The sequence below is a fragment of the Tursiops truncatus genome, chromosome 17 (assembly GCF_011762595.2).
Source record: "Tursiops truncatus isolate mTurTru1 chromosome 17, mTurTru1.mat.Y, whole genome shotgun sequence".
Classification (NCBI taxonomy): Eukaryota; Metazoa; Chordata; class Mammalia; order Artiodactyla; family Delphinidae; genus Tursiops; species Tursiops truncatus.
The window spans coordinates 58,102,033-58,125,013 of NC_047050.1; the positions used below are offsets into that span (position 1 = coordinate 58,102,033).

Sequence of the window (22,981 nt, forward strand, 5' to 3'; positions counted from 1 at the left end):
ACATGCAGCAGAGCGGCTAGGCCTGTGAGCCATGGCCGCGGAGCCTGCTCATCCCGGAGCCTGTGCTGTGCTCTGCAACGGGAGAGGCCACGGCAGTGAGAGGCCCGCGTACCAACCAAAAAAAAAATACAAAGAAGGAGATATGTGTGTGTGTATAAAATAATCCTATTTTCAAGAAAATAAATAATATGTCACCTGCCTAGAAAAAAAGAAATATACACCCAACCATTCAAGATGATATATGAGTGTTACAGGTAAGTTTCACTTTCTATAACGTTTGCACTTTGAACAATGCTCAAATATTACTTCTGCAATCTGCAATCACAAAAAGAAAATTTCCCAAACGTTCATTGGATTATGGTTTACGCTGTGCCCTTGGGTGGCTCTCCCTTAAAAGTTAAATGTAAACTCGAGCTTCTGAGATAAGAACCCTTAAGAGCTAGAACAGCTTGATGTGAATGGCAGTAGGAGGGGTGACGTAGGGTTAGGGAATCAGGGAACAGGAAGAGAGAGTGTGTGCACGCGTGTGCACACATGTGAACACAGCCTTCACAGGAGGGAGGGAGGGTTACTGAAAAAAGACTGACTAAAAGGAAGCAGCAGAGAGTAGGGCGGGGTGTCTGAGACTGTAGGGAGGGCTTTTGTGGACAGCCACAAAGAAAGGCCTCTGATGGTCCCTTGTTAACAGCTAGAGAGTACCCAGGAAAAAGAGGTATGTAAAATCCATCCTCGTCAAGTGGGAGTGCGAGGTGCCAGGAGCTGCTCTGCAGAGACGTAAGTGGCAACAGAAGACCTGTAAAAAAGAACGAAGTAGCCTAGGGATGAACCCTGGAAGCTGCAGCCCACCTGTGGGAAGCTGCAGCCCACCTGTGGGAAGCCGCCTCTGGTGGATGAGGCCACAGAACTGTACCCCTGGGCCTCCTCTGTATGGTCCCTGCGATGCGATTAGATTCCAGGAAAGCTGATGGCACCATGAGCAGCTGGCTGAGCACAGCATGCAGTGTCCCGTTCATCAACAGACAATGGGGACTGAGATTCTGGTCCTGGTCCCAGGGACCAGGACAGTTGGTCCCTTTCTTGGAGGGGGCAGTCGAAACACCAAAGGAGTGATCAGAGGGTTCTTCTCTTGTGGAGTTGCCTGGAGGGTCCACCACAAGTCTCTACAAGGACTTCACTCTCTTGGCCTGCACTCCAGGAGGAAGTGAGCTTTGAAGCAATAGAGACTATACCTGGCCAAGAACTGAGGCCTTAGACAATAGAGTGCAGTTCAAGGTCCATAAAGCAGGCTTTTTGGGATATTACAGAATTATGACCGGGAACCCACTCATAGCTAAAGTGACAGTCAAAGGCACAAGTTATTTCAAAGCTGCAAATCGTCACCTGATTTTGGTGAATCTCTAACTTCATTCCTATTATATTGAACCTCAAGTGGTTGGCGGGGGAAGGAAATTCTTGTAAACTTATTTTTTCTATTCAACATCCCCTGTGGGTTGCTTATTCCAAACAAAAGGAAAGAAGTCTATTAAGTTCCAAAAGTCCTTCTTTCTGCACTTACAGGCCACCGTGACCAAAAGACACTCATTCAACAAATATTTCTAGAGGGGCTACTGAATGCTCAGTGTTGTGCTAATACCAGGGAAACAGATAAAAAAACAAATACACAAGTCTTGAGATAAGACTTACGGATTTAGGTCCAAGTAGAACATAAAGTATGAAACATCCAAATAACTTTGTGATCAAAAGATGTTTGGAGTTGGGCTTCCCTGGTGGCGCAGTGGTTGAGAGTCCGCCTGCCGATGCAGGGGACATGGGTTCGTGCCCCGGTCCGAGAGGATCCCACATGCCGTGGAGCGGCTAGGCCCGTGAGCCATGGCCGCTGAGCCTGCGCGTCTGGAGCCTCTGCTCCGCAACAGGAGAGGCCACAGCAGTGAGAGGCCCGTGTACCGCAAAAAACAAACAAAAAAAAAGGTGTTTGGACTCAAATGGCAGAGAAAGAGCCTATCAGGTATTTTTCCACCATGAAACGAGGTGTTATGTACTTTGATCCCAGTAAATTTTTTGGTCTGGCCCCTTGATCTATATTTGAAAAACACAGATACTAAAGGAAACTAAAACTAAAACACTAAAAACTAAAAAAAATTTTTAAAAGATGAAAAATTCCAGAATATGCCATAGTCTTACCTGCATCTGTTTGGGTTCTGGAATTTCTAAACCAAAGAAAGAACTACAATGGGCTAACCAAATGCAGTAAGATTTAACTAAACACCTATCAATCCAACTACTGCAGTGGGGGGTGAGCTCTGGGGTACAGAGGAGAATGAACCAGCTATACCCAGGAATACACCTAGAGAGACAAAAACTAAATAATTATAATGCAAGATCTTAGAATGATCTACGATTTAAAACTGCCCCAATCTAAATTCCAGAATTTCCCCAGGCCCTGAATGACAGGACATAAGGAGGGCCCTCAAAGCTTGCAGACACCTAAAATTATACAGGGTGAGAGAATAGAGGGGGGGAAAGAAACTTCAGAGAGTCCATCCACACGTGATGGAAACAAGCCCTTAGATTACCATCTCATCTGCTGTGTGTGGACAGAGCAATGCTTAATCCAGGCTTCTGCTGGTGAGCCTGGTGATAACCAGGGAATGCCCTGGGCCTGCTGATTTATGCTCCACTATCTGAAAAATCACTAGGCCACTTTTATACCCCCAAGGGGAATTCAAATGACAGGCTTCAAATGACACGTCTTACACCAGTCCTGAATCAAGGAGCAAACTGAGAAAGCTCCCAAGTCACGGTACCTGGGAATTCCAAAAGCAAATGTTTTAGACTTTAATAAGAGACATGTCAAAAAATCCAATTAATTCACCTCATCTAATTAAATGAGTTAATTGGAAATACGATACGGTACCTTTATCTCAACTGCTACCTGAATCTGCAAGTCAGCTTACGGGGAGAAGGAAGGGCAATTTTTATTTTGTGAGGAAGAAATGAGACAACAAGGAGACGGGGACAAAAAAAAAAGCATCTGATTCTTGGTAGAAAACAATATCCAACACTGACACAGTAATGTTCCCAGAAAAAAAAAAAATGGATTTTGAATATTTCCTCCACCTACAAATAAATACAGGCCTAGTGTCGCTATTGTACGTAAAATACACAACTGCTTGCTGTCTGCAGTCATGTTTGAAATTATGGTAGAAGGTCTCACTTGACTTATACTTAATGAACTGTTCCCTAGAGTCTCTTCTGCAAAAGCTGTTAGGGAACACTCTATATGATTCTGTGATTTACGACAAGGATATAATCCTGTTCTAACAGGCTTTTGGGTCGGGGGAATGTGGTAACGTGCCAAGGGACAGGATGCGACCTGCAGTGCATCTCCATCACAGCAAGGCTTGCTCCAGTGTGGAATCCAGTAGGAATCAGATCACATCTGGATTTGGTGGCAGAAACGGTTATTACAGAACAGCTCTTACAAGGTGTTTGTTCCTAACTGCAGCTGTGTCTCCCAAGAGCAAGAATGAAAATATAAATTACAATGTGTCTGAAACCTCCCAGATCTTCAGAACACAGGCTAACATCTCCTCCCTAACGTTAACCCAGACTGCTGTTAGAAGTTTATCCTCAAGGGTAGGTAACACACTGCTTCAACTTAGCATGCAGAAAGGGTCCAGAGGTCTGGGTCCCGCTGCAGCTGATAATGCCCGTCCTAAAACAAGCCATCAATCGTTAACAGCCATGCAAATTGTGGAAAGTAGAAAGTTATTCACTGTTACGGCTTCCCGATTTGCTAAGTACCCCATCGTGATAGGATCGCTCTTTCGCCTCCTTGCATTGCGAGAGAAGAAAAAAATCGTATTATCTTCTCTGTCTCATGCAGGTTTAGCTCAGAAAGTCATCTCAGGTGATGCCACTGGCACATCTGCCACTGTTTTAATGTTTTTTCAAGAGGCAGGAACAAGAAGACCCACGTGACTGCTCAGCTTCTCGGAACAGGTGGGAAACATGGTATGTGCTTTGGTAAAAAAAAAATGTTTTAAAGACATAAAGTCATATTAATAATTTGCACCCTCGGTGGAACAACTTCTGGGAAATGAAAATCTATCGTATTTTGGCAACAGTTACAACAGGTGGTTGGAATTCTGGGCACTTGCCAAACCACCTTGAACTTTTATGTGACTAGCAAGCTAATGTATCACAGTGCACACTAGAGTTATAATGAGCTGTAAACAGATAGGTCCAATGGAAGAAATGAAATGAAAACAATGATAAACAGACACAAATGGTAAATCTGAAATTGGACAAGACTAACGTGGTTTAATGGAACAGGAAGGTTAATGACAGTAACAATGGTTATTGACTGAGTACTTACTATGGACCAAGCACCATTCTAAGCATCTTACACGTAATATCATTCACTTAATCTTCACAGTAACAACCCTACGAAATAGGAGTTATTATTATCCCCATTTTATAAGTGAAGAAATGGAAGCAAAGAAGTAAGGTGCCCAGCTAGTGGCAGAGCCACCATCCACGTTCAAGCCCCTAGTTTCCAGAGCCTGGGTGCATGACCTCCATGCCATACTTGGCTGGAAGTCAAGAGATATGTGCTCCATTCCCTGTTCTGTCGCAACCAGCTACATGACCTTGGGCAAACTGCCCAACTTCCCTGGATCTCTACTTCCTTATCTATATAATACAAGAGTTAAACTAGACCTTTAAGGTCACTTCCATGACCTTATTTCTCCTCCCTCCAGATAAAACTGACACCATGATAGCATGATTGAACACCAGACAAACAAAGGACAGATGCATAGACATATACATGTGTGCACAGACCTGACAGCCCCACGTGGTGAAGAACTCACAGGACTCTGTGCAGGAAAACCAGTTAAGAGAAACTGAGGCCCAGGGAGGCTCAAAATGTCACCAACGCCCCCTAGAATAGCTACTTCATACTTGGAATTTAAGAGTGCTCAATCTCTGAGCTTATTTTTATAGAAACTTAAGATTTATTCTGACAGCGTTATTTACAGTAGCCAAGACATGGCAACAACCTGAATATCCATCAATGGATGAACAGATAAAGGAACTATGGGATATACGCAATGGAGTATTATTCGGCCTTAAGAAAGAAGGAAATCTTGCCATTTGGGACAACACAGATCTTAAGGGTATTATGCTAAGTGAAATAAGTCAGACAGAGCAAGACAAACACCATCTGAACACCACTTACGAATCCAAAAAAGAACCCCCAAAGACACAGAGAAGAGATTGGTGGTTGCCAGAAGTGGGCTGGGGGTGTGTGTGTCGGGGGAGTCAACAGGTGAAAGTGGTCAAAAGGTACAAACTTCCAGTTATGAGATTAATAGTCCTAGAAATGTAATGGTGTCTATAATTAACAAGAGAGTAAGTTTTCAAAATTCTCATCACAAGAAAAATATTTGTAAAAATGTGTGGACATTAACTAAACTTATTGTGGTAATCATTTCACAACATATACATATTGCTAATATATATTTACATATCACTTGCAATATGTATATTTTACAATATATCTATATATAACGTATTTGGCAATATATATGAGATATATATATATAAAATCATTATGATGTACACCTAAAACTAATACAATGTTATGTATCAATTATATCTCAATTAAAAAAAATTATTTTGATACTGAATCCTTTTTGCCCTCATTTATCCTACTTGGGTTACTCCTTAGACATAGCTAAGTCTAAAATAAGTGCAGGGGCTTCCCTGGTGGCGCAGTGGTTAAGAATCCGCCTGCCAATGCAGGGGACACGGGTTTGAGCCCTGGTCCAGGAAGATCCCACGTGCCGCGGAGCAACTAAGCCCATGCGCCACAACTACTGAGCCTGCGCTCCAGAGCCCGCGAGCCACAACTACTTTAGCCTGCAGGCCTAGAGCCCATGCTCTGCAACAAGAGAAGCCACCGCAATGAGAAGCCTACGCACCACAACGAAGAATAGCCTGGCTCCCCGCAACTAGAGAAAGCCCACGGGCAGCAACGAAGACCCAACGCAGCCAAAAATAAATAAATAAATAAATTTATAAAAAAATAAAATAAGTGCAGGAAAATACTACTCTTTCTTTGAACTGCAGTAAACATTGAGGTACTTAAATTTTATCTTCATATAAAATACTGTTCAATTTTTTAAAAACATGTAATATAACTCTACAATCTAAATACAGAAAATATTATACATTTCCAGTCTCTGAATCAGTAAAAGACTGACTGCCCTCCATTTACAGGTTTGCAACATAACACTTGCATACTTAAAAATGCAGTTATCATAAAAGGTGTTGCTTAAAGGCAGCTTTTGTAATGCAGTGTGAATTTCAAAGGAGCACATAGCATATAAGAAATGGTGTTTACAAGAAAAATTTATTCTCTGCCTCTCAGTAAAGCTAAAGTATTTCGGTATTAGATCCCCTCTGATTAGATTTTCAGATTGGTTCAGATATACAGACCTAGAAATCATTTTGGAAAATGACCTTACCAAGCTTTGTAAAAACATAAAACATAATTGATAGTTAATCAAGCGTCATACGATTGCCACCAAATCTGAATCCATTTTTAAGACCTACTAGGAAGTCAAGTAATTGGGATCCAGTGCATTCTCCTTTTTAATCTATACACCTTGAATACGTTTATGTGATATCCATACAATTCCACAAGCTAAAGAGAGGAGATTTTAAATGCAGGAAATGGAGGCCAATGGGAGAAACAACTGAACACCTTCCCTTTGCTTTTTTTCCCCTTTGCTTTTTAATTAAATGATAAATCTCAATATGAATTCATTAGAAGCCTGATAGCTCAATTAAGCTATGTTACTCTGTTACTATATATAATTAATATCAGTTAACAGAGTTGGGATGTAACCTGAGCAGGAAATGTAAGCCAAAAGTTATATTTGACCTACCATTTGGGAGAAAAATTGCAATTAAGGGGGCACAAAAAGTCCCAATATCTACAGACTGTTAAAATTAGATGACAAAAAGACCGTAATGGTTTCTCCTGTAGCAATAAATTCTTTAGATTCACACTATGCAGTAAAGCCCGTCAGTTCATTTTAATTAGGTTTTACCGATATCATATCCAACAGAACAGGGAAAAAAGAAAAAGAAAGAAAAGAAACTACCTTGGAAGAAAAGAAAAGAAAAAAGGTTATTGGAAGAAACATCCCCTTTGAAAATGAAAAGAAACTCTGGGTAAATCATCAAAAGATGAACTTGGAGGAAACACGGGAAGGCCTGGGCTGTAAACCAAAGACAGTGACATCTGCAAAACCCATGCTTTGTATGGTCAACAGTATTTCGATTGGTTAAATAAACGTAATTTTTTTTCATTTATCCAGCAAATACTGAGTGCCCAGTATGGGTGGGTCAGGCATGGTGCTAGGCTGTGAAGACACAGCAGTGAGTGAGTTCAATGTCACTTTCCCCACAGAGCTTTCCTTCCCGCCATATTTAAACTGTAACCACCCCCCCCCATTCCCATTCTCACATCACCTGGTGAGCTATTTAAAAACCTGAACTTCATCCCCAGAGAGTCTGATTGGCCAGGAGTAGAGCCCATGCCCCATTTCCAGAAGCTCCCCGGGTTGAAACCCACTGCCTTCACCCCTTTCCATATACTGCTTTTCTTCCCATCATCAAGCACCTTCTAACACAGGCCATAACTGACATGGTAAAAGCCTCCAGTCATTACACTGGGACCATCCTGGGGCAGGGATGTGTGTCTGTTTGGTTCACTGTTGAATCCCCAGTGCCTGGAAAGAGTAGGTGGTTCATAAGTATCTGTTGAGTAAATTTAATGAAAAACAACATGAATTCTCCCCTCAGGGCCCGTAAAATTACTGGGGAGAGAGAAAAACAGAGAGTTAAATAAATGGAAAAAAACCACAGCCATGGGCTTCCCTGGTGGCGCAGTGGTTGAGAGTCCGCCTGCCGATGAAGGGGACGCGGGTTCGTGCCCCGGTCCGGGGAGATCCCACATGTCGCGGAGCGGCTGGGCCCGTGAGTCATGGCCGCTGAGCCTGCGCGTCCGGAAAAACAAACAAAAAAATAAACAACCACAGCCGTGGCAAGTATTAACTGTTCTATAAGAGCCCATTAACAGGAGAATGTGACCAAGTCTGGGGCATCAAGGAAGTGACACGGGAAGAAATGAAATGAAGCTGGGGGACAGTTTTCTGAGAGAGAGAGAAGAGGGCATGTGGGGAAACGGAGGAGGAGGAGGAATGAGGCTTTGCCAAGGGGCTGGGGATGCAAAGGCAGGTAGAGCCGGACCAGCCCCACCTTCATAGCATATGAATGAATTAGGAGAAGCCTCCAGGGTGAGCTCAACTATGTTAGTGGCATGGTCCTATTTTTATCAGTGGTGCTGTGGATGACTTCCACCAATCTGTCAGGGTGCTGGAATACATATAGGACATGCGAAATCCATTCCAGATCTCTACCCATCAGTTCCCATCCGGGGCATCCCTAGAAATGCAGAAAAAGCAGGACATGCGCCCCAACACACCTACCAGGGCAGCCTCCAAGCAACAGACTAGAGGCTCCTCCTCCCCTTAGGGACGCCTCCCCTGCTCTAATTCCCAGCCTCCATATTCCACACCTGCCGCCACTCTTTCCCGGAGCCCAGGGCCCAAGTCATTTGGAACACTAGTCGGTCAAGAATAACTAGCACCACAGGACCACATGACAATACCAGAAAACTTTATATTTCTCATTAAAGTATTGATATGTATTATAAAACCCCAGAAGTCTGAGTTAGCAACAAATACCAGAACTCTGATGCAGACTCCAAGGATGCAACTACCCCTTGTATCCGGAGCCCTCGGGGAACTTGCTAAGCTTGGTAGATAAGCTTTCAAACGGACAGCTTATCTTAGGGGGCACCAAAATATTTTTATTTTAACCATAGGGTTCAAAAAAGTTATAAAGTTCATTATTTGTTCCTCTACTTTCTTAAACAAAGGCCAGCGTACACAAGAGATGGCTCACGGTCAGCGCTGCACCATGGTACAGTTTATCAAATATTTACAGAAGCTCTGGTTGGTGACGGGCATGGTGTTAGGTGGCGGGACTCAAAGGCACGCTTCTGGGGAGTCCGTAGGACACACTCGGGCTCTGGGCCAGCTGCTCTTAAATTGCAGGGCTTCTTTACTTCTTCTGGGTGTTACATTTTATCACTTTCTGGCCTGCTTCCTTCCCTTTGGGTTGCCAACTGTCCCTTCTTCCCAGCTCTGCCTGCAAGAATCCCTCTCTCTTTAAATTCACTGCTTTGAATCTACTGTGGGCTGAGAAACCAGATTACCACGCTGGTTAGAACTGTCTCTTCTCCAGTAAGATTAAATAAATTCTAGGTGAGAAACACAAGTGATCCCCTATAAATCAATCACACTGTTGTTTATGTGTGTGTGGTCTTCATGACATCAGTTCCAGCTGTGCAGAAGCAGTACGATGCCATGGTGAAGAACACAGGTTCAGAAGTCAGACGGCCCTCGGTTTGTGTCCCAGCTGTGTGCTCTTAGGCAAGTCACTTTTAAAGATTCTCTAAACTTCGTTCTGCATCTCAAATGAGTATCTTCCTGCTAGGGTGGACATACAGATTAAAGAAGATACTGCCCGTTACCCAGCACACAGTACACTCTCAAGAAATATTAGTTGCTATCACCATCATCATCAACCGGGCTCCAATATGTCAGTGCCAACAGGATATGGCTTCAACAGTGCCTGCCACAGACAACTTCCCCTAACCACAGTGCCGTTTCAGGAAGCAACTTTAGGCTGTTCCTTGCAAAAGGATGGCCACCAATTCAATCAAGAATGACAATGTGACAGGGCAGTCTTTCAACTGATGAGGTCACCACCAGACCCAGAGACGTGGCCTGATAGGAATGGCTGTCACCCGAAGGAGTAAGTATCCCCAGTAAAGCCAGTCAGGCTGGTTTCCTCCAGGGCCTGCAGGAGAGAATTCAGGAAAGACTGGCCAGTAGTTGGCAGACACTCCCCGCGACAGAGGTGCCAGTCTGGGGAGAGGTGAAGGTCCAGAGCGGGAAGAAAGGAGCAGACCCAAGTGACTGTGCTGGGTCCTGAGAACTTACTGGAACAGTTCCAGTGCAGTTTTTGTTCCATGTCCCTTCACAATAAATCCTGTGACTTAAGGTGGCCTGAGTGATACTCTGCTCTTTGCAACCTAAGGGCCTGTCAAACCAGCCCATTCATACGAGGTAGCCTTCCAAAGATCACCCTCAAGCGATGCAGCACAGAAGTCACTTGCAGAAGCAATAACCTGCATTCCTAGAGCAGTCATCCAGGGAACCTGGGGGATGCAGAGTCAACGCAGTGCCTGAGCCCACCCTCCACCTGCTCCCACCTTTGCCCCAGGCCACCTGCAAGCTCCAAGGCCCCATCTAGGTCTTTCCACAGCCCACAGAAATAATGGCTAGCCTTCCAGGGCAGCTACCACAATTTTCTGGGGATTAAGTATCAAGAAAGAGGTGAGCACTTATTTCTGTGGCTTAGTAAAGAGCCAAGTTATGAAACTAAGGAAACCTCTGTGGTTGATTAGAAAATGGCAGGAAGATGATTTTTAATAACCACCACCACCTGGTAGAGCACATGAGCGTTTACAAGGTTTTGCATTACAAGCAGTTACCCACTCTACCTCCTTTCAATCTTTCAACAACCCTGTGAGGTGTTACGATCCCCACTTACAGATGTGGAAAATGAGGCTGAAAGGTTCAGCACCTAGTCCAGGAATGTGTGTGGGTCAGTGACTTCCCTGGTCCAGGGTCATCCCCCTCTCCTAAAGGGCTTCACAGAAGACAAGAGGGTACACAAAACAAGGAAGTATTTCTCCACAAATCTCACTGCTGCTCAAAGCAATTACAATGGCAAAGAAAGTCTAACTAGGCGTAAACAGTTGGCTCACTCTGTTTTCTGTCTTGGTTTTTTGTTTATTTGGTTTTTTTTTCTTTTGGCCACTCAGCAAGGCTTGCAGGACTTTAGTTCCCAGACCAGGGATTGAACCCGGGCCCTTGGCAGTGAAAGCGCCAGGGAATTCCCTCTGTCTTGGTTTTTAAATCACTTAGAATAGTGCCTCATTTGCACTTAGAATCCCAGACCTGAACTGGATGGCCCAGAGGTAAAGCCATGTGTCTCAATTCACCTCCAAAGAACCGCAGACTCAACAGCCAAAAAGAGACCAGGGCTTTGAGCAGCTGACACAATTAACTTACAAAACTGACACCCACCCAGGTCAGGCCCACAGATTCTGAGATCCCAGGAGAGGCTGTAGAAGGCACGGAGGAAGCGTCTGCTCAGTAAGAGACACACGAAGGTTTCTGGCTCCAGCAAAAATGAAACTTCAAAGGGAACGGAGCTGTGGGAGCTTCAAAGACCCCCTCCCCCGCCCAGCCCCAGCCGCAGGACCAATTAACACCTACAGATGTTTATCTAAGCAGTCATTTCATGCCGGCTACTTTGCTAAATGGGTGCTCAGACTCACCTCAAAAATTGCTATTCCTCCAAAAGGGACTGGGGGGGTGGGTCAAGAGGGAGGAAGTGCTGTGTTTTCTGAGAGAGAGACCTTAGTTAAGAAGAAAACAAATCCTCAATACAGTGAAATTCATCACAGACTTATGTATAATAAAAGAAAAGATGGGAAACAAATCTCTAAGAAAATGCAAATCAACTATGGAACAGCCATGAGTTACTAAAAAGAACCGTGCAGGGCTTCCCTGGTGGCGCAGTGGTTGAGAGTCCGCCTGCCGATGCAGGGGACACGGGTTCGTGCCCCGATCCGGGAAGATCCCACATGCTGCAGAGCGGCTGGGCCCGTGAGCCATGGCCGCTGGGCCTGTGCGTCCGGAGCCTGTGCTCTGCAACGGGAGAGGCCACAACAGTGAGAGGCCCGCATACTGCAAAAAAAAAAAAAAAAAAAAAAAAAAAAAAAAAAAAAATAAAAAGAACCGTGCAGCCATTAAAAATCCTACTTTAGGGTTTCCCTGGGGGCGCAGTGGTTGAGAGTCCACCTGCCGATGCAGGGGACACGGGTTCGTGCCCCAGTCCGGGAAGATCCCACGTGCCGCAAAGCGGCTGGGCCCGTGAGCCATGGCCGCTGAGCCTGCGCGTCCGGAGCCTGTGCTCCGCAACGGGAGAGGCCACGGCAGTGAGAGGCCCACGTACCACAAAAAAAAAAATCTTACTTTAGTATTTTAATAGGATTCTCCTTTTTAGTAGGAGAGGAAGAAGCTCTGAGATAATGTTAAGAAAAAAGCAACATGCAAAAATACATTTAAAGTCGGACTTTATAAAACCAACAGACTAGAATGGCCAGGAGTTTGTTTTGTTCACTCCCGGCGGCCCCAGCCCCAACACCTGTGTGTCTGGCACAAACAAGACACTTAAGGAAAATGTGTCAAATTCATTACTTACTATTAATTAAATAATAATTAACCTATCTATACAAGGTACTTGGATATGCAGACACAGAATGACATAATCAATCGCAGAGGTGTATATGTGGGTTATAACAGGCCAACTACTGAAGTTTAATAATAGTGGTTAGCTCTCATTGTCGGGACTAGAGAAGAAATTTCTTTTCATATTCATCTCTTTTGCATTTTCTGCAGAGGCTCTGTACAATTTTTATAATTTTTTAACCACTGTTTTTCTACAGGGAGCCGCTACACTCCAGAAACCTGGCCCGTTCTGTCAGAAATGGAATCTTCCAGTGCGTCTCCCATTTCTACCGGGTCACACCTTATACCTGGGGCAACGGTCACTCCTGCACCACCTCATGGGTTCACTGACATCTAGTACAGGGCAAACCCTGCAAGGTGCTATCAGGAGGGCAAAGGTCACACATGATTCACTTCCTCACTTTTCTGAGAAGAGCTCTAGGGGAACATGAAAGGCAGAATCTACATAGTCAAAGTTATAACGTTCCCTGAACGGACGAGATGAAGGAGTTCGATGTTTAAGTGTCAACTCAGGGCCGTCTTTATCACATCTCTTAGCCAAATTTTTTCCTTGGGAAGCACGTTTATAAAGGAAAGCAGTAGGGGGAAAAAAAAAAAGATATGACTTACAAACACCCAAATCACACTAAACTCACTGATACAGAACTGTGAACAGGTAGAAATTCTGTTTGATTCTTTAAGGTGGTAACATTTTTTAGAGGAAAGAGCATTGTCTTCGACATCCAAGATGCCTGGTTTGAACACCACCATTTCCTCACCAGGTGTGACCGTGGCTCCTAACTTAACCCTCTCGGGGCCTGCACTCCGATCTGTAAAGTGGGGACTTTACACACTGCTGTCGAAAGGCTTAAATGAGCTCATAAAGGCAACTTCAGATAAGACACTGGACAAATATCTTGCAGTTTTGAGGGAGTCCCTGTGCATTAAAGGAACCTGGGCACAGACGGAAGAGCTCTGAAGGAAAACCAGTCAGTCATTAAGCTCATGGTGTTCACATCCAAACACGAACACTCTCAGGAGACTGCAGTGTCTAGTGACCACTGAGCCTGACGGGTTCCCTCCGAAGAGGCTGTGTGGAAACGTGACGGTCATGAGGGAGCAGCGGGCCTCAGAGAAAGGAGAGGAATGGGAACCAGAAAACCTGGACTGTGGCCTCCGTTCAGCTACTTACAAGCTGTGCAGCCTTGCCAATCCACCTCACCCGAGCTGGCCTCGGCTTACAAACCTGTAAAATGGCCTGACGAGACACCTGGCAAGGTGGCTGTGAGCAGAGCAGCCGGGTCCTATCAAGCACAACCTTTGGTGTGACCTTAGTGTGCTCAAGGTCATTGTCAGCAGTTGTTTCTAACAGCGGGTTCTGGGGAGGCACATCCACAGGCCTTTGGACAAAGAGAACAAGCAGCACCTGAGGGCGTGACAGCTCCCCTTTTGGCCAAGTCGGTGCCACCCAAAGCTGCTGTCGCAGTCAGGGGGACCAATGGTGGCTTCCCACTGGTGGGGCCTGCCCGAGCCTTCATAGCAAGCCATCCTCTGAAGGACAAAATCCTACAGGCTCCCAGCTCAGGTCACAGATCCCACTTTCAACCGTCATTTTTTGAACTAGACTCAATCAACTTGCAAATGTGCCTAGAAGTAGTCCACGAAACCTCAACCTTTAGGGATTCCTTGTAAATGAGGCTCTCAGGAGCCCTCCAGAAAGCAAGATCAGAGAAGGTGAGAAACTTGGGGACGGGAGGGGCACAGAAAGAATTAGAACCTCAGTGCAAGAAGACACAATGCTAACTTCAAAATTCGTCTAGGTCTGGGCCTACCTTTATTTTAAAACTGCACTTGGGCTTCCCTGTTGGTGCAGTGGTTAAGAATCCGTCTGCCAGTGCAGGGGACATGGGTTCGAGCCCTGGTCCGGGAAGATCCCACATGCCGTGGAGCAACTAAGCCCGTGCTCCACAACTATTGAGCCTGCGCTCTAGAGCCTGCGAGCCACAACTACTGAAGCCTGCATGCCACAACTACTGAAGCCTGCGTGCCACAACTACTGAAGCCCACACGCCACAACTACTGAAGCCCGTGCGCCTAGAGTCTGTGCTGCACAACGAGAAGCCACCGCAATGAGAAGCCCGCGCACCGCAACGAAGAGTAGCCCCCGCTCGCCACAACTAGAGAAAGCCCATGCACAGCCACGAAGACCCAACGCAGCCAAAAATAAATAAATGAAAAAGAAAAAAGAGCACATATGTGTGTTAAAAAAAAAAAGAAAATTGTGCTTATGTGGCTTATTTTAGAAATGCTTTTGTGCTATCATACACCTGTGGGGGAAAAGGTGTTAATGTTTTACATTTAAAAGCTGAGAAGCACAATTTCCAACTTTCATTCCTCCAAGACTCCCTGTTGGATCACGAACTCGCTCATCGTGTCTGGGAATATAGTTCAGAAAAATGAGGAATCAATACATCATCATTTACTTGTGCACATCTTCTTTTTGCTATAAATACATTTGAATTTAGCTTATCATTCAGTGAATTCACAGCCTATTCCCAAAATTCACTGGAGCCAAACTGAAAAGTCCCCAAAACTCCTACTTAGACTAAACAGCACCGGGGACCTCCACCTTAGTTGGCAATGAAAAGCAATGTAAGCCCTAGAGCAAAAGTTCTTAAGTCTGACGATGCCCTTAGTAGCGGCTGTGTGTCAACCTCTAAAACTAGATGACAGATTATGCATGTATGTGCTCTCTTTTTTCACAAAGTTGGTCCAAAGTCTTTATCAGCTTCCCAAATGATTCCAAGAGAAATCCCATAAGAAACACCATCAATAAGGACCTTCCAGTGGCCGGAGAGCTTTCAGGTGTGTCTCTAATTAAAGATGGAATACCGTAGGTCAAGAAGAAAAAGTCAGAGGCCTGCTTTCTAGGGCTACCCCTGCTACTAAACAGTTTTCTGACCTTAAGCAAATCCCTGTAACAGTCTATCCCTCACTTTCCACATCTATAAAATGAGGATGTTTGGAAGTTGTAATGATCACTTACCTTCAAGACCCTTAAAAACACAAGGATTGTGAGGTACAGCTTCAACAAACACAGGAGAAGGTGTCCAAAAGGCCTGCACAGAATCCTGCCTGTTCCCAGAAGAGCTGCTTAAAATATTCTCCACCGCTTTCCTCAAAGGGGTCCAAGATAGAAGCCACCTCTCATTTCCCTCTTTTTCGTCTATTTCAGAAAGCCAAATTTGAAGTTTCACAATAATGCCCTTTGAAGGGATCTGCACTATGAAGTTCATGCAAAAATACAGTAATTCTGTAAGGGTGCGTAAGAAGCTCAAGAGATGCAAAACAGAATTTCTCTAAAGCCTCATTACACATCATGTAATCACTGCAGCAACTTAGTTTAGCCAGTGTCATCTACATCTGTTAATATATGTAACTGATGAAAATTAATTATGGGTGTCATAAAAATGGATGTTTTAATATAATCCTGGAAGTCTGGGTTGAAAATATTGCTCTATTACAAGAGAAAAGTCTTTTCCTTCATTCCATGCAGTTCTTCTATACCTTTGGTAGTAAATGTCTGATTTTCACAAAAGTGAAGTGGAAACAGAAGTCCTCAACTAAAAACATTTATTGTCACATAAGGCTAAATTTCGCTAAAAGCAACTTTTTTTTTAGTTGATACCCTTGTACATATTCTATAGTATCCTAACTCGGCCATGATACCATAAATTTTCAATCTAATTATCAGACCCCCTAAGTCCAAATCATAGGCACTTGCTAATAAAGAAAAGAAGTAGATGAAAACTGATCCTGTTTTTATAAGCCATTATCAAATGAACGCTTAGAGAACCCTAAAGCAGTCGAAAACCCATTCCACCAAAGGATAAACTGAGGTTCAAGGCGATGAATCAAAAGTCACACCATGAGACAGTATGAGAAGTCAGACTTAACCCAACTGCAATATCCTCCTCTAAAACCCTGGGAAGAGATTAGCATTTGATTGGAGGAGTTCTGCGTCTGACACACGCATAGCTGACTCACAGGAAACATCAGTATAAGTAGCAAAGTACAACAGTTGTGCTTACTTCAGAGCACAAGACAGGTTGCCTGCTATGTGAGCATTCTCACCACATTTCAGAGCTCATTCATTCTTCATATCTTCCAAAGTCAACGGCAAAGGCAAACATGTTTGCAAGCACCATTTCTCAGAGATAAAGGGTTCAGATAACCCAGTGAGAGGAAGAAGTTAAAACTCCAGGTCAAGCAGGCCGATGAATATAAACGTTCTGCAACACCATCCCGTCCCATGAAACAAGGTTAGAGCTGGAAAGTATGCAAAAGAGGAATGAAGAAAATCCAGAAGTGTCTCTGAAAGAAATCCCTGCTCAGGAGAAAGAGGCAACTTGCTTTCCTCACTAAATGCCACTCTTCAGATGAGACTCAGTCCTGAGGGCCTGACCCCTTGTGGTCTTTAAACATAAACCAAAACAAGGGCGTGGGTGTCTGATTTCCTGATGCAACGACAAAGAGGTCAAAAATTAGTGAAATTTAATTAGCAAAAATTAAAGTTTCTTGGAAACCAACCCCTCCTTCCCTTATTGCCAAAAATCTCTAGAAAAACCTTCTGCAGAGAATGTAGACGATTTATTTTGGGACTAGGAGAGTAAAGCAGATATGACTGTTGTATCGGATTGAGGGTGTTTCCCAAATAAACGTATAATTCAAATTTCTTAAGATCTCCCCTCCAGCTCCTTTAGAGGAATGAAGACCGTCATGATCCTTCTACAGAATTCGGTGAGACTGCTTTAGAAGACACTGAAAGGTCAGACTTCATCTCGAGTTACTCCACCATAAACCAGACAAAGAAATTCCTCAAAGGCTAGGAGCATTTTTTTCTTACAAGCACCCACAGGAATAGGTCAATGTAAATGTCGTGTAAACAAAGCGCCCATTACTAACCACAGTTTGTTTCTTTTGTGAGAAAATTTTAATCCATGGCAACTGCACCCAACATTCACACATAACTGCCCCCAAAGCAGAGGAAAATTTAGATTCATAATTGACCCTACAGCCTCGGGCTCTGCTTGTGCTCCAAAAGCAAGAGGTGTTGGGGTTTGGGGAATGCCAGTGTTTGATACTTTCTCCTTCACTGTCTACGATCAAGTACAGGAGGACTTGAATTTCCCTTCCAATCACTCCTACAGAGGCCCGAGTGTCTGAGGAAATCCACAGACAACAATCAAACCTTTCATTTCAGGGTCCTTTCCCCACCATGCCCCTTCCTGTTCCAATCAGTTCTGCAAAGCGTTTCCCCTATTCTGCATTTCATGAATCAATTGCAAACTCCGCCAACCTCTGCCAGTTCCTCTTGTACTCAGCTGAGAGGTTCCCCTTCCTGCCTGGGTAGCACAAGGCTGCTCTGGTTTTTAACTGGTGTAACGTGGAAATGCACTGTAGGAGCTCACTAACTCTTTCACAGCCAGACAGAAGTGAGAGAGTCTGGGGCTCCTGCCCCATAGACGAGGAAACGGACCCTCCAAGCTCAGATTAAAGCCGATTCCTAGAAACTAGTTTTGACCCCAAGCCCAGAGTGTCAGTTACTGTCACTGGGAAGGAAAAGGAAGAGTGAGAAGGTCTACAAAGTCTCCAACTCAGTTACTTAGCAACTGGACAAAACTTGCTTCACTCCAGAGGGTAAAGAGGCATCTCACAGCGCATTCAGAGAGTAACAGTCTCCGATTTACATGCAAATTGATAAAGACAAAAGGGAAAGGGAAATCTAAATTAGCAACTGGAGTTTACAGCAGAGGGGCTAAGGCCCAGATTTTTTAAAATCAGCTTCTCCTAGGGAGGCAGGATATATACATGCCAACAAACACACATGAATGAATGCATGCAAGCAAGATCACAGGCCCTAACCGGTTTACAGTCTCCCTTCATAAAAGTCAATGCCATCTGGGAGCAGGGAAGAGGCAGGCACAGAAAGTTTAGTAGCTGAAACTAAAGGACTTCCACTGCTAACACAAATTTAAGGTTTGCGGAAAGATGACAATTGAAGGGTGGGAAAATTCCGGGGAGAGCTGCTCCCCCTGCTCGTGAGAAAAGCAAATAAAGCATCAATCTTGGGGTAACGTCCCCGGACTGTGGGCGGATTCAGAGCCTCTTGAGTCCCTAGACCCTCACAAACACCCTCCTGGATCCACTGGTGAAGTGCAGTTTCCAAACTCGGATCAAACCCACACCCTTCATAGAACACACATCACCCTGAAGGTTTTCCAAGCAAGAGGGGAACATGGTCACCTGCTTGGCCCAGGAAAGTGCTCCAGGATTTTCCGTTAGCCCGAGGAGCTCAAACTCTGGGTCCTCAGCTCCAAGCTACACACCAGAAGCAGGCTGCTCAGTCCCAGGCTCAGAGCAAAAGGAAGAGGACCCGAGGGGGGTCCCCTGCCCCACCCCCATCTCCCAACTTCACACCTGGACCAGGTGGGCAGGGCCCAGGGCTGACCCGCTGAGGCCCATCGGCTAAGCCACTTACTTCTCATACTCAGTGTTGTCTCTGTCACAGCGAGAATCCTTGTGCTTTTGCCAGTCTTTGCCATGCTTGCAGGTGGTGAGAAGCACGACGTCTTCCCCGTTATGGACGTGATATAAGGCATTCCTGGTGTCTGACCCTATCCCTGTCAGGTACCTCTTCCCCTTGAAGACTAGCATGTACTTCCTGAGAGGAGGGATAGTGTTAAACTTCAAAAACCCCCTCTCCCCTCCTGTCCTGGGATGATCCTTAGAAAAGAGGGGAATAGAAACATCAAAGTTGGGTCGGAAGTTTTCAGTACTGATGCTGGCTTTGGCCAGCATCGCCTGGCCGATGTCAAACCCCACATCCTCGGTGTAGTCAGGCCAAGTGCCAGAATATAAATTAAAAATTAAATGATTCCTACCGCTGTTCCACAAGTGGAGACTCTGCACTTTGGATCTCAAGTTGTGCACATACTGAGGTGACAACTGGTCTCTGTCTAAAGTATCCAGACTCAGGACAAAGAGGCACGCCTGGCTGGGGTCCGAGGTGTAGAACCTGGAGCCCTCGATGGCCGCTAGAATGTTTTGGTAACTTTCGGCGATTTTCTCCCCTTTTTGCTGCGGGTATACGTAGACTTTGAAGCCGTTTTTCTTGCAAAGGGTGAAATCGAAGCAGGACTCCATGCGGCACTTCTTGCCTTTGTAGATGCTCGAGTTGGCGTCTCGCTTCTGCCGTGGGGAAATGTGCACACTGGAATCCTCGTTTTCCAATTGATCCCAAGGAACGAAGGGGCGCAGAGCGTCCGGGAAGCGGGGCCAGAAATGATCCGGACTCGGGTGGTGCAAGCCATTCCGACGGCTGTGCTCTTCTCTCCGGCTGTGGCTTCTCGATGCCCTAAACTGCAAGCCTCCGAAATAAAACAAAAGGGCGAGACAAGAGCCAGCTGAGAGCAGGATGAAATAGCGTTTTTTGGCCTGCATGTGTCCTGCCTGGGTCAAGAGGATTGTAAATAAACACAAGAATCACCCAAGTTTCCCAATCAACACTTTCAGCTCCAGTCCGCCATCTTCCCGCCTGTAAAGACTTCAAACTCTCCGCTCCCACCTTCTCTGGATGCCTTTCCCCAAGCCGTGGACTGATCCAGCGCATGTGGGCGATTTCTTTAACTTTCTCCCCTTCGGTCTTTCATCTTTGGGTTGCACAATAGACGGGAGAGAGCGGGGCTGAATATTTCGCACCCAGGGCGGGCGAGCAGCGGACTGTAATTCTCTTGCATGCAACAAGACGGAGGAAAAGAAAGAGAGGGGGGAAAAAAAGCTCCCGATGCCCAATCAATGACAAGACGAAGTGATTTCCTTGCCTCTCGGATTCCTCTCGGCGCCGTGGAAAACGAGCCCCGGGAAAGCAACTTCAACTCATCCACACTCCGGGGCAGGCACTCCGGTTCCAACAAGTCAGCCGATCTCCGGGTTCAGCCGGCTAGTGCATCTTGCAGCTGCGGCGCCGTAACCTCACAAATCCCTGCATCTCTCTTTATTCCCTTCTGCAGCGGCTCCGAGACTCCGGCGGTGTTTACTCCTGCGCTCGCGGGGCCGGCCCCCAGGACGCGCGGCGGCCCGGCAGAAGGCGGCGGCGCTGGGTGACTGCGGCGGCGCGTCCTCCCCGCGGGCAGTGCCGGCCCCGAGCGGCGCTTCCCAGGCCCCCGCGCGGTTGCTGCCGACCGCCGCGTTCGGTCGCCGAATGTTACCCGGTTCTGAATGTTACACTTACACATTCCATTCCCGACACGACAGCGCTGACCTCATCCATCCACGCAGCCCGCGCTGCCATTGGCCGAGCGTCACGTCCGGGGGGGGCGGTGCTTCCGCTGCGCCCATTCATAACCCCCGGCCACCGGCAGAGGCGCCGGCGCGGCGCTGGGGGTGCGGGCGGCGCGCGGGCCTCGGGGTGCCTCTGCCGGGGCCCGGCGGGCGGAGCGGGAGGCGGCCCAGTGCGAGCCCCGTGGCCCCTCGGCTAGTCCCGGCCGGGACCCCGGCCTGCGCCGCACCGCCTCCTGCTGCTGCGCCGGAAACCAGCGCCTCCCAGAGACGCCCGCTGGCGCGCGGCGCCTGGGGAACCGGGGAACCGGGAAACTGGGGACTGGCTGGCGCTTCCAGGGCCCCGCTGCCCCGGGCGCCCTCGAGAATCCCGTCTCCTCGCCTGCCTGTCGGCAACGCCTCCCCGAGCGGGCGGCTGGGAGTGTTCGGGTTCCTGGAGAAGGATGCTAGAAAATTGGAGCAGTGGGGGGAGCCCAAGGGATGCGGGAGGAAAGAAATACTTCATAGAAAGCGACCGCGGACCTTACGGATGCCTCTCCCCGCCCTCCTTCGACTCTCTGAGGCCCCTAATTTTTCCTTTTTACAAAGCATCAAAACAGGTCCCCTATTCCCTACATAGCCCGTCCTTTTTTTCTCTCTCTCTTTCCCCAAGGAGACACCTAAAGCCCCAAGAATAAAGAGGAAATATCACAATCAAGAGGGATCATTACAATCCTTCATGGCTGTCGGTGCCCTAAGAGAAGACACGTATCCCGAATCCTCAATAACTTTCCGCGCATCCTGCCCTCGCCTCCCGAAGCGCCTTGTCTGTTCTGTAGAAAGCTTCCAAGAGATCAGTCACAGCGGAAGAAAAGAGATTTTCTAATAGCTGAGGAGAACCCTGTTAATTTAAGCTTTTCCCAGCACCTAGTGATGTTATTCTCTTTGGGGCGTGGTGGGGTGGTGGTTTTTAAGGAGCTGTCTCTTAGGGATGGATGACTAGTAGAACTGCCAGCTGTCCCAGCTGTAGATGAGAAACTTGAGGCAGGAAAAGACCTTCTTTACATTACTACAAGATGGTTGGTCCGCCCTTCAACTGCCCTACCACACCCCAGCCCCAAGCTCCCCCCAGGGAGCCTCACTGGACAAGTCAGATAAGAGCTGGAGTCCCTCTAAAGGTCTTCCAAGACCACAAAGATGTGCTCACTCCCAAACAGTATTTCTGGTCCAAACCAAGCTCTCTGGCCTCAGAGCCTGAATTCTGCTCTACAGAGAACACCTCCCACCCTCTTCCCCAGCCTAAGTCACAGGGGCCTGGCCAAGTTGGACAAACAGTTGCCTAGGGCAGCAAGCTGTTTAGTGATTGTTTATTATGGGAGTGACTGAGAGCTAGGGACAGACACTTCCCGGCTCTCCCCAGGCTGCAAAAACCTCCAGTGGGTGTGGACAAAGGGCATGGTTATAACAAGGCAGGGTGAAATGATCAAGCGGAAAATTTTAGACTTTTGTTGTGTCAGATTTGTTTTTAATAAAGGGGAGAAGGGGCCTGGGTGGGACATCACTGTACATTCCTGAAGTCTCTCCCTATCTCTGGCCTGCCAAAGATGAGGTAGCTTTTCCAGATTTGACTTGTATCCCCTGCACAATTTGGACAGGCCTGGGACAGAAATGAGACTTCAGTCATCTTCCAAATGCAATGACAATGATGCAGATAAATGCAGTGATTGAAACCACATGTGACCCAGGGCTCCCCCACAGCCTGGGGTGCTGAGAGCAGCCATGCAAGGCAGGGATCCTTCCGTTGAGATCAGGGCACAGATTTTCTCTGCCCTATGGAATGGGGCTGTAGGGATTGCAGCCCCTCTATATCCTGACAGTTGTCCTGTGTGATCTTAGTGGGAGCCAGCTACTGCCCTTGGTCTTTTGCATCTCTTTCTGCTTTGACACATTTTTTCTTGTCTTGCCTAACCATTACTGATTCCCTCATCCCACGCCCCAGGGATACCCAGCCCTACTGTCACATTCCACAGTGGTATATACTGTGAGAAAAACTTTGGTACTGAAAATGAGAGAAAATCTGGATTCAGACCCCAGATCTGTCATTTACTAGTGCCTTGGGCATGGGGTTTAATCTCACTGAATTTCAGCTTCTCGTT

The 22,981-nt window shown here is 46.5% G+C and overlaps 1 protein-coding gene across 1 annotated transcript in view; it reads right to left on the bottom strand.

Annotated features, from left to right (window-relative positions):
* EXT1 (exostosin glycosyltransferase 1) overlaps positions 1–20,776 on the bottom strand; it is a 289,711-nt gene extending 268,935 nt beyond the window's left edge. The window contains exon 1 of the mRNA XM_019932095.3: positions 19,048–20,776. Within this exon, the coding sequence (XP_019787654.2) occupies positions 19,048–20,009 (962 nt within the window). The 5' untranslated portion in view covers positions 20,010–20,776. The remainder of the gene's footprint in view (positions 1–19,047) is intronic.
* Between the last annotated feature and the right edge of the window lie 2,205 nt (positions 20,777–22,981).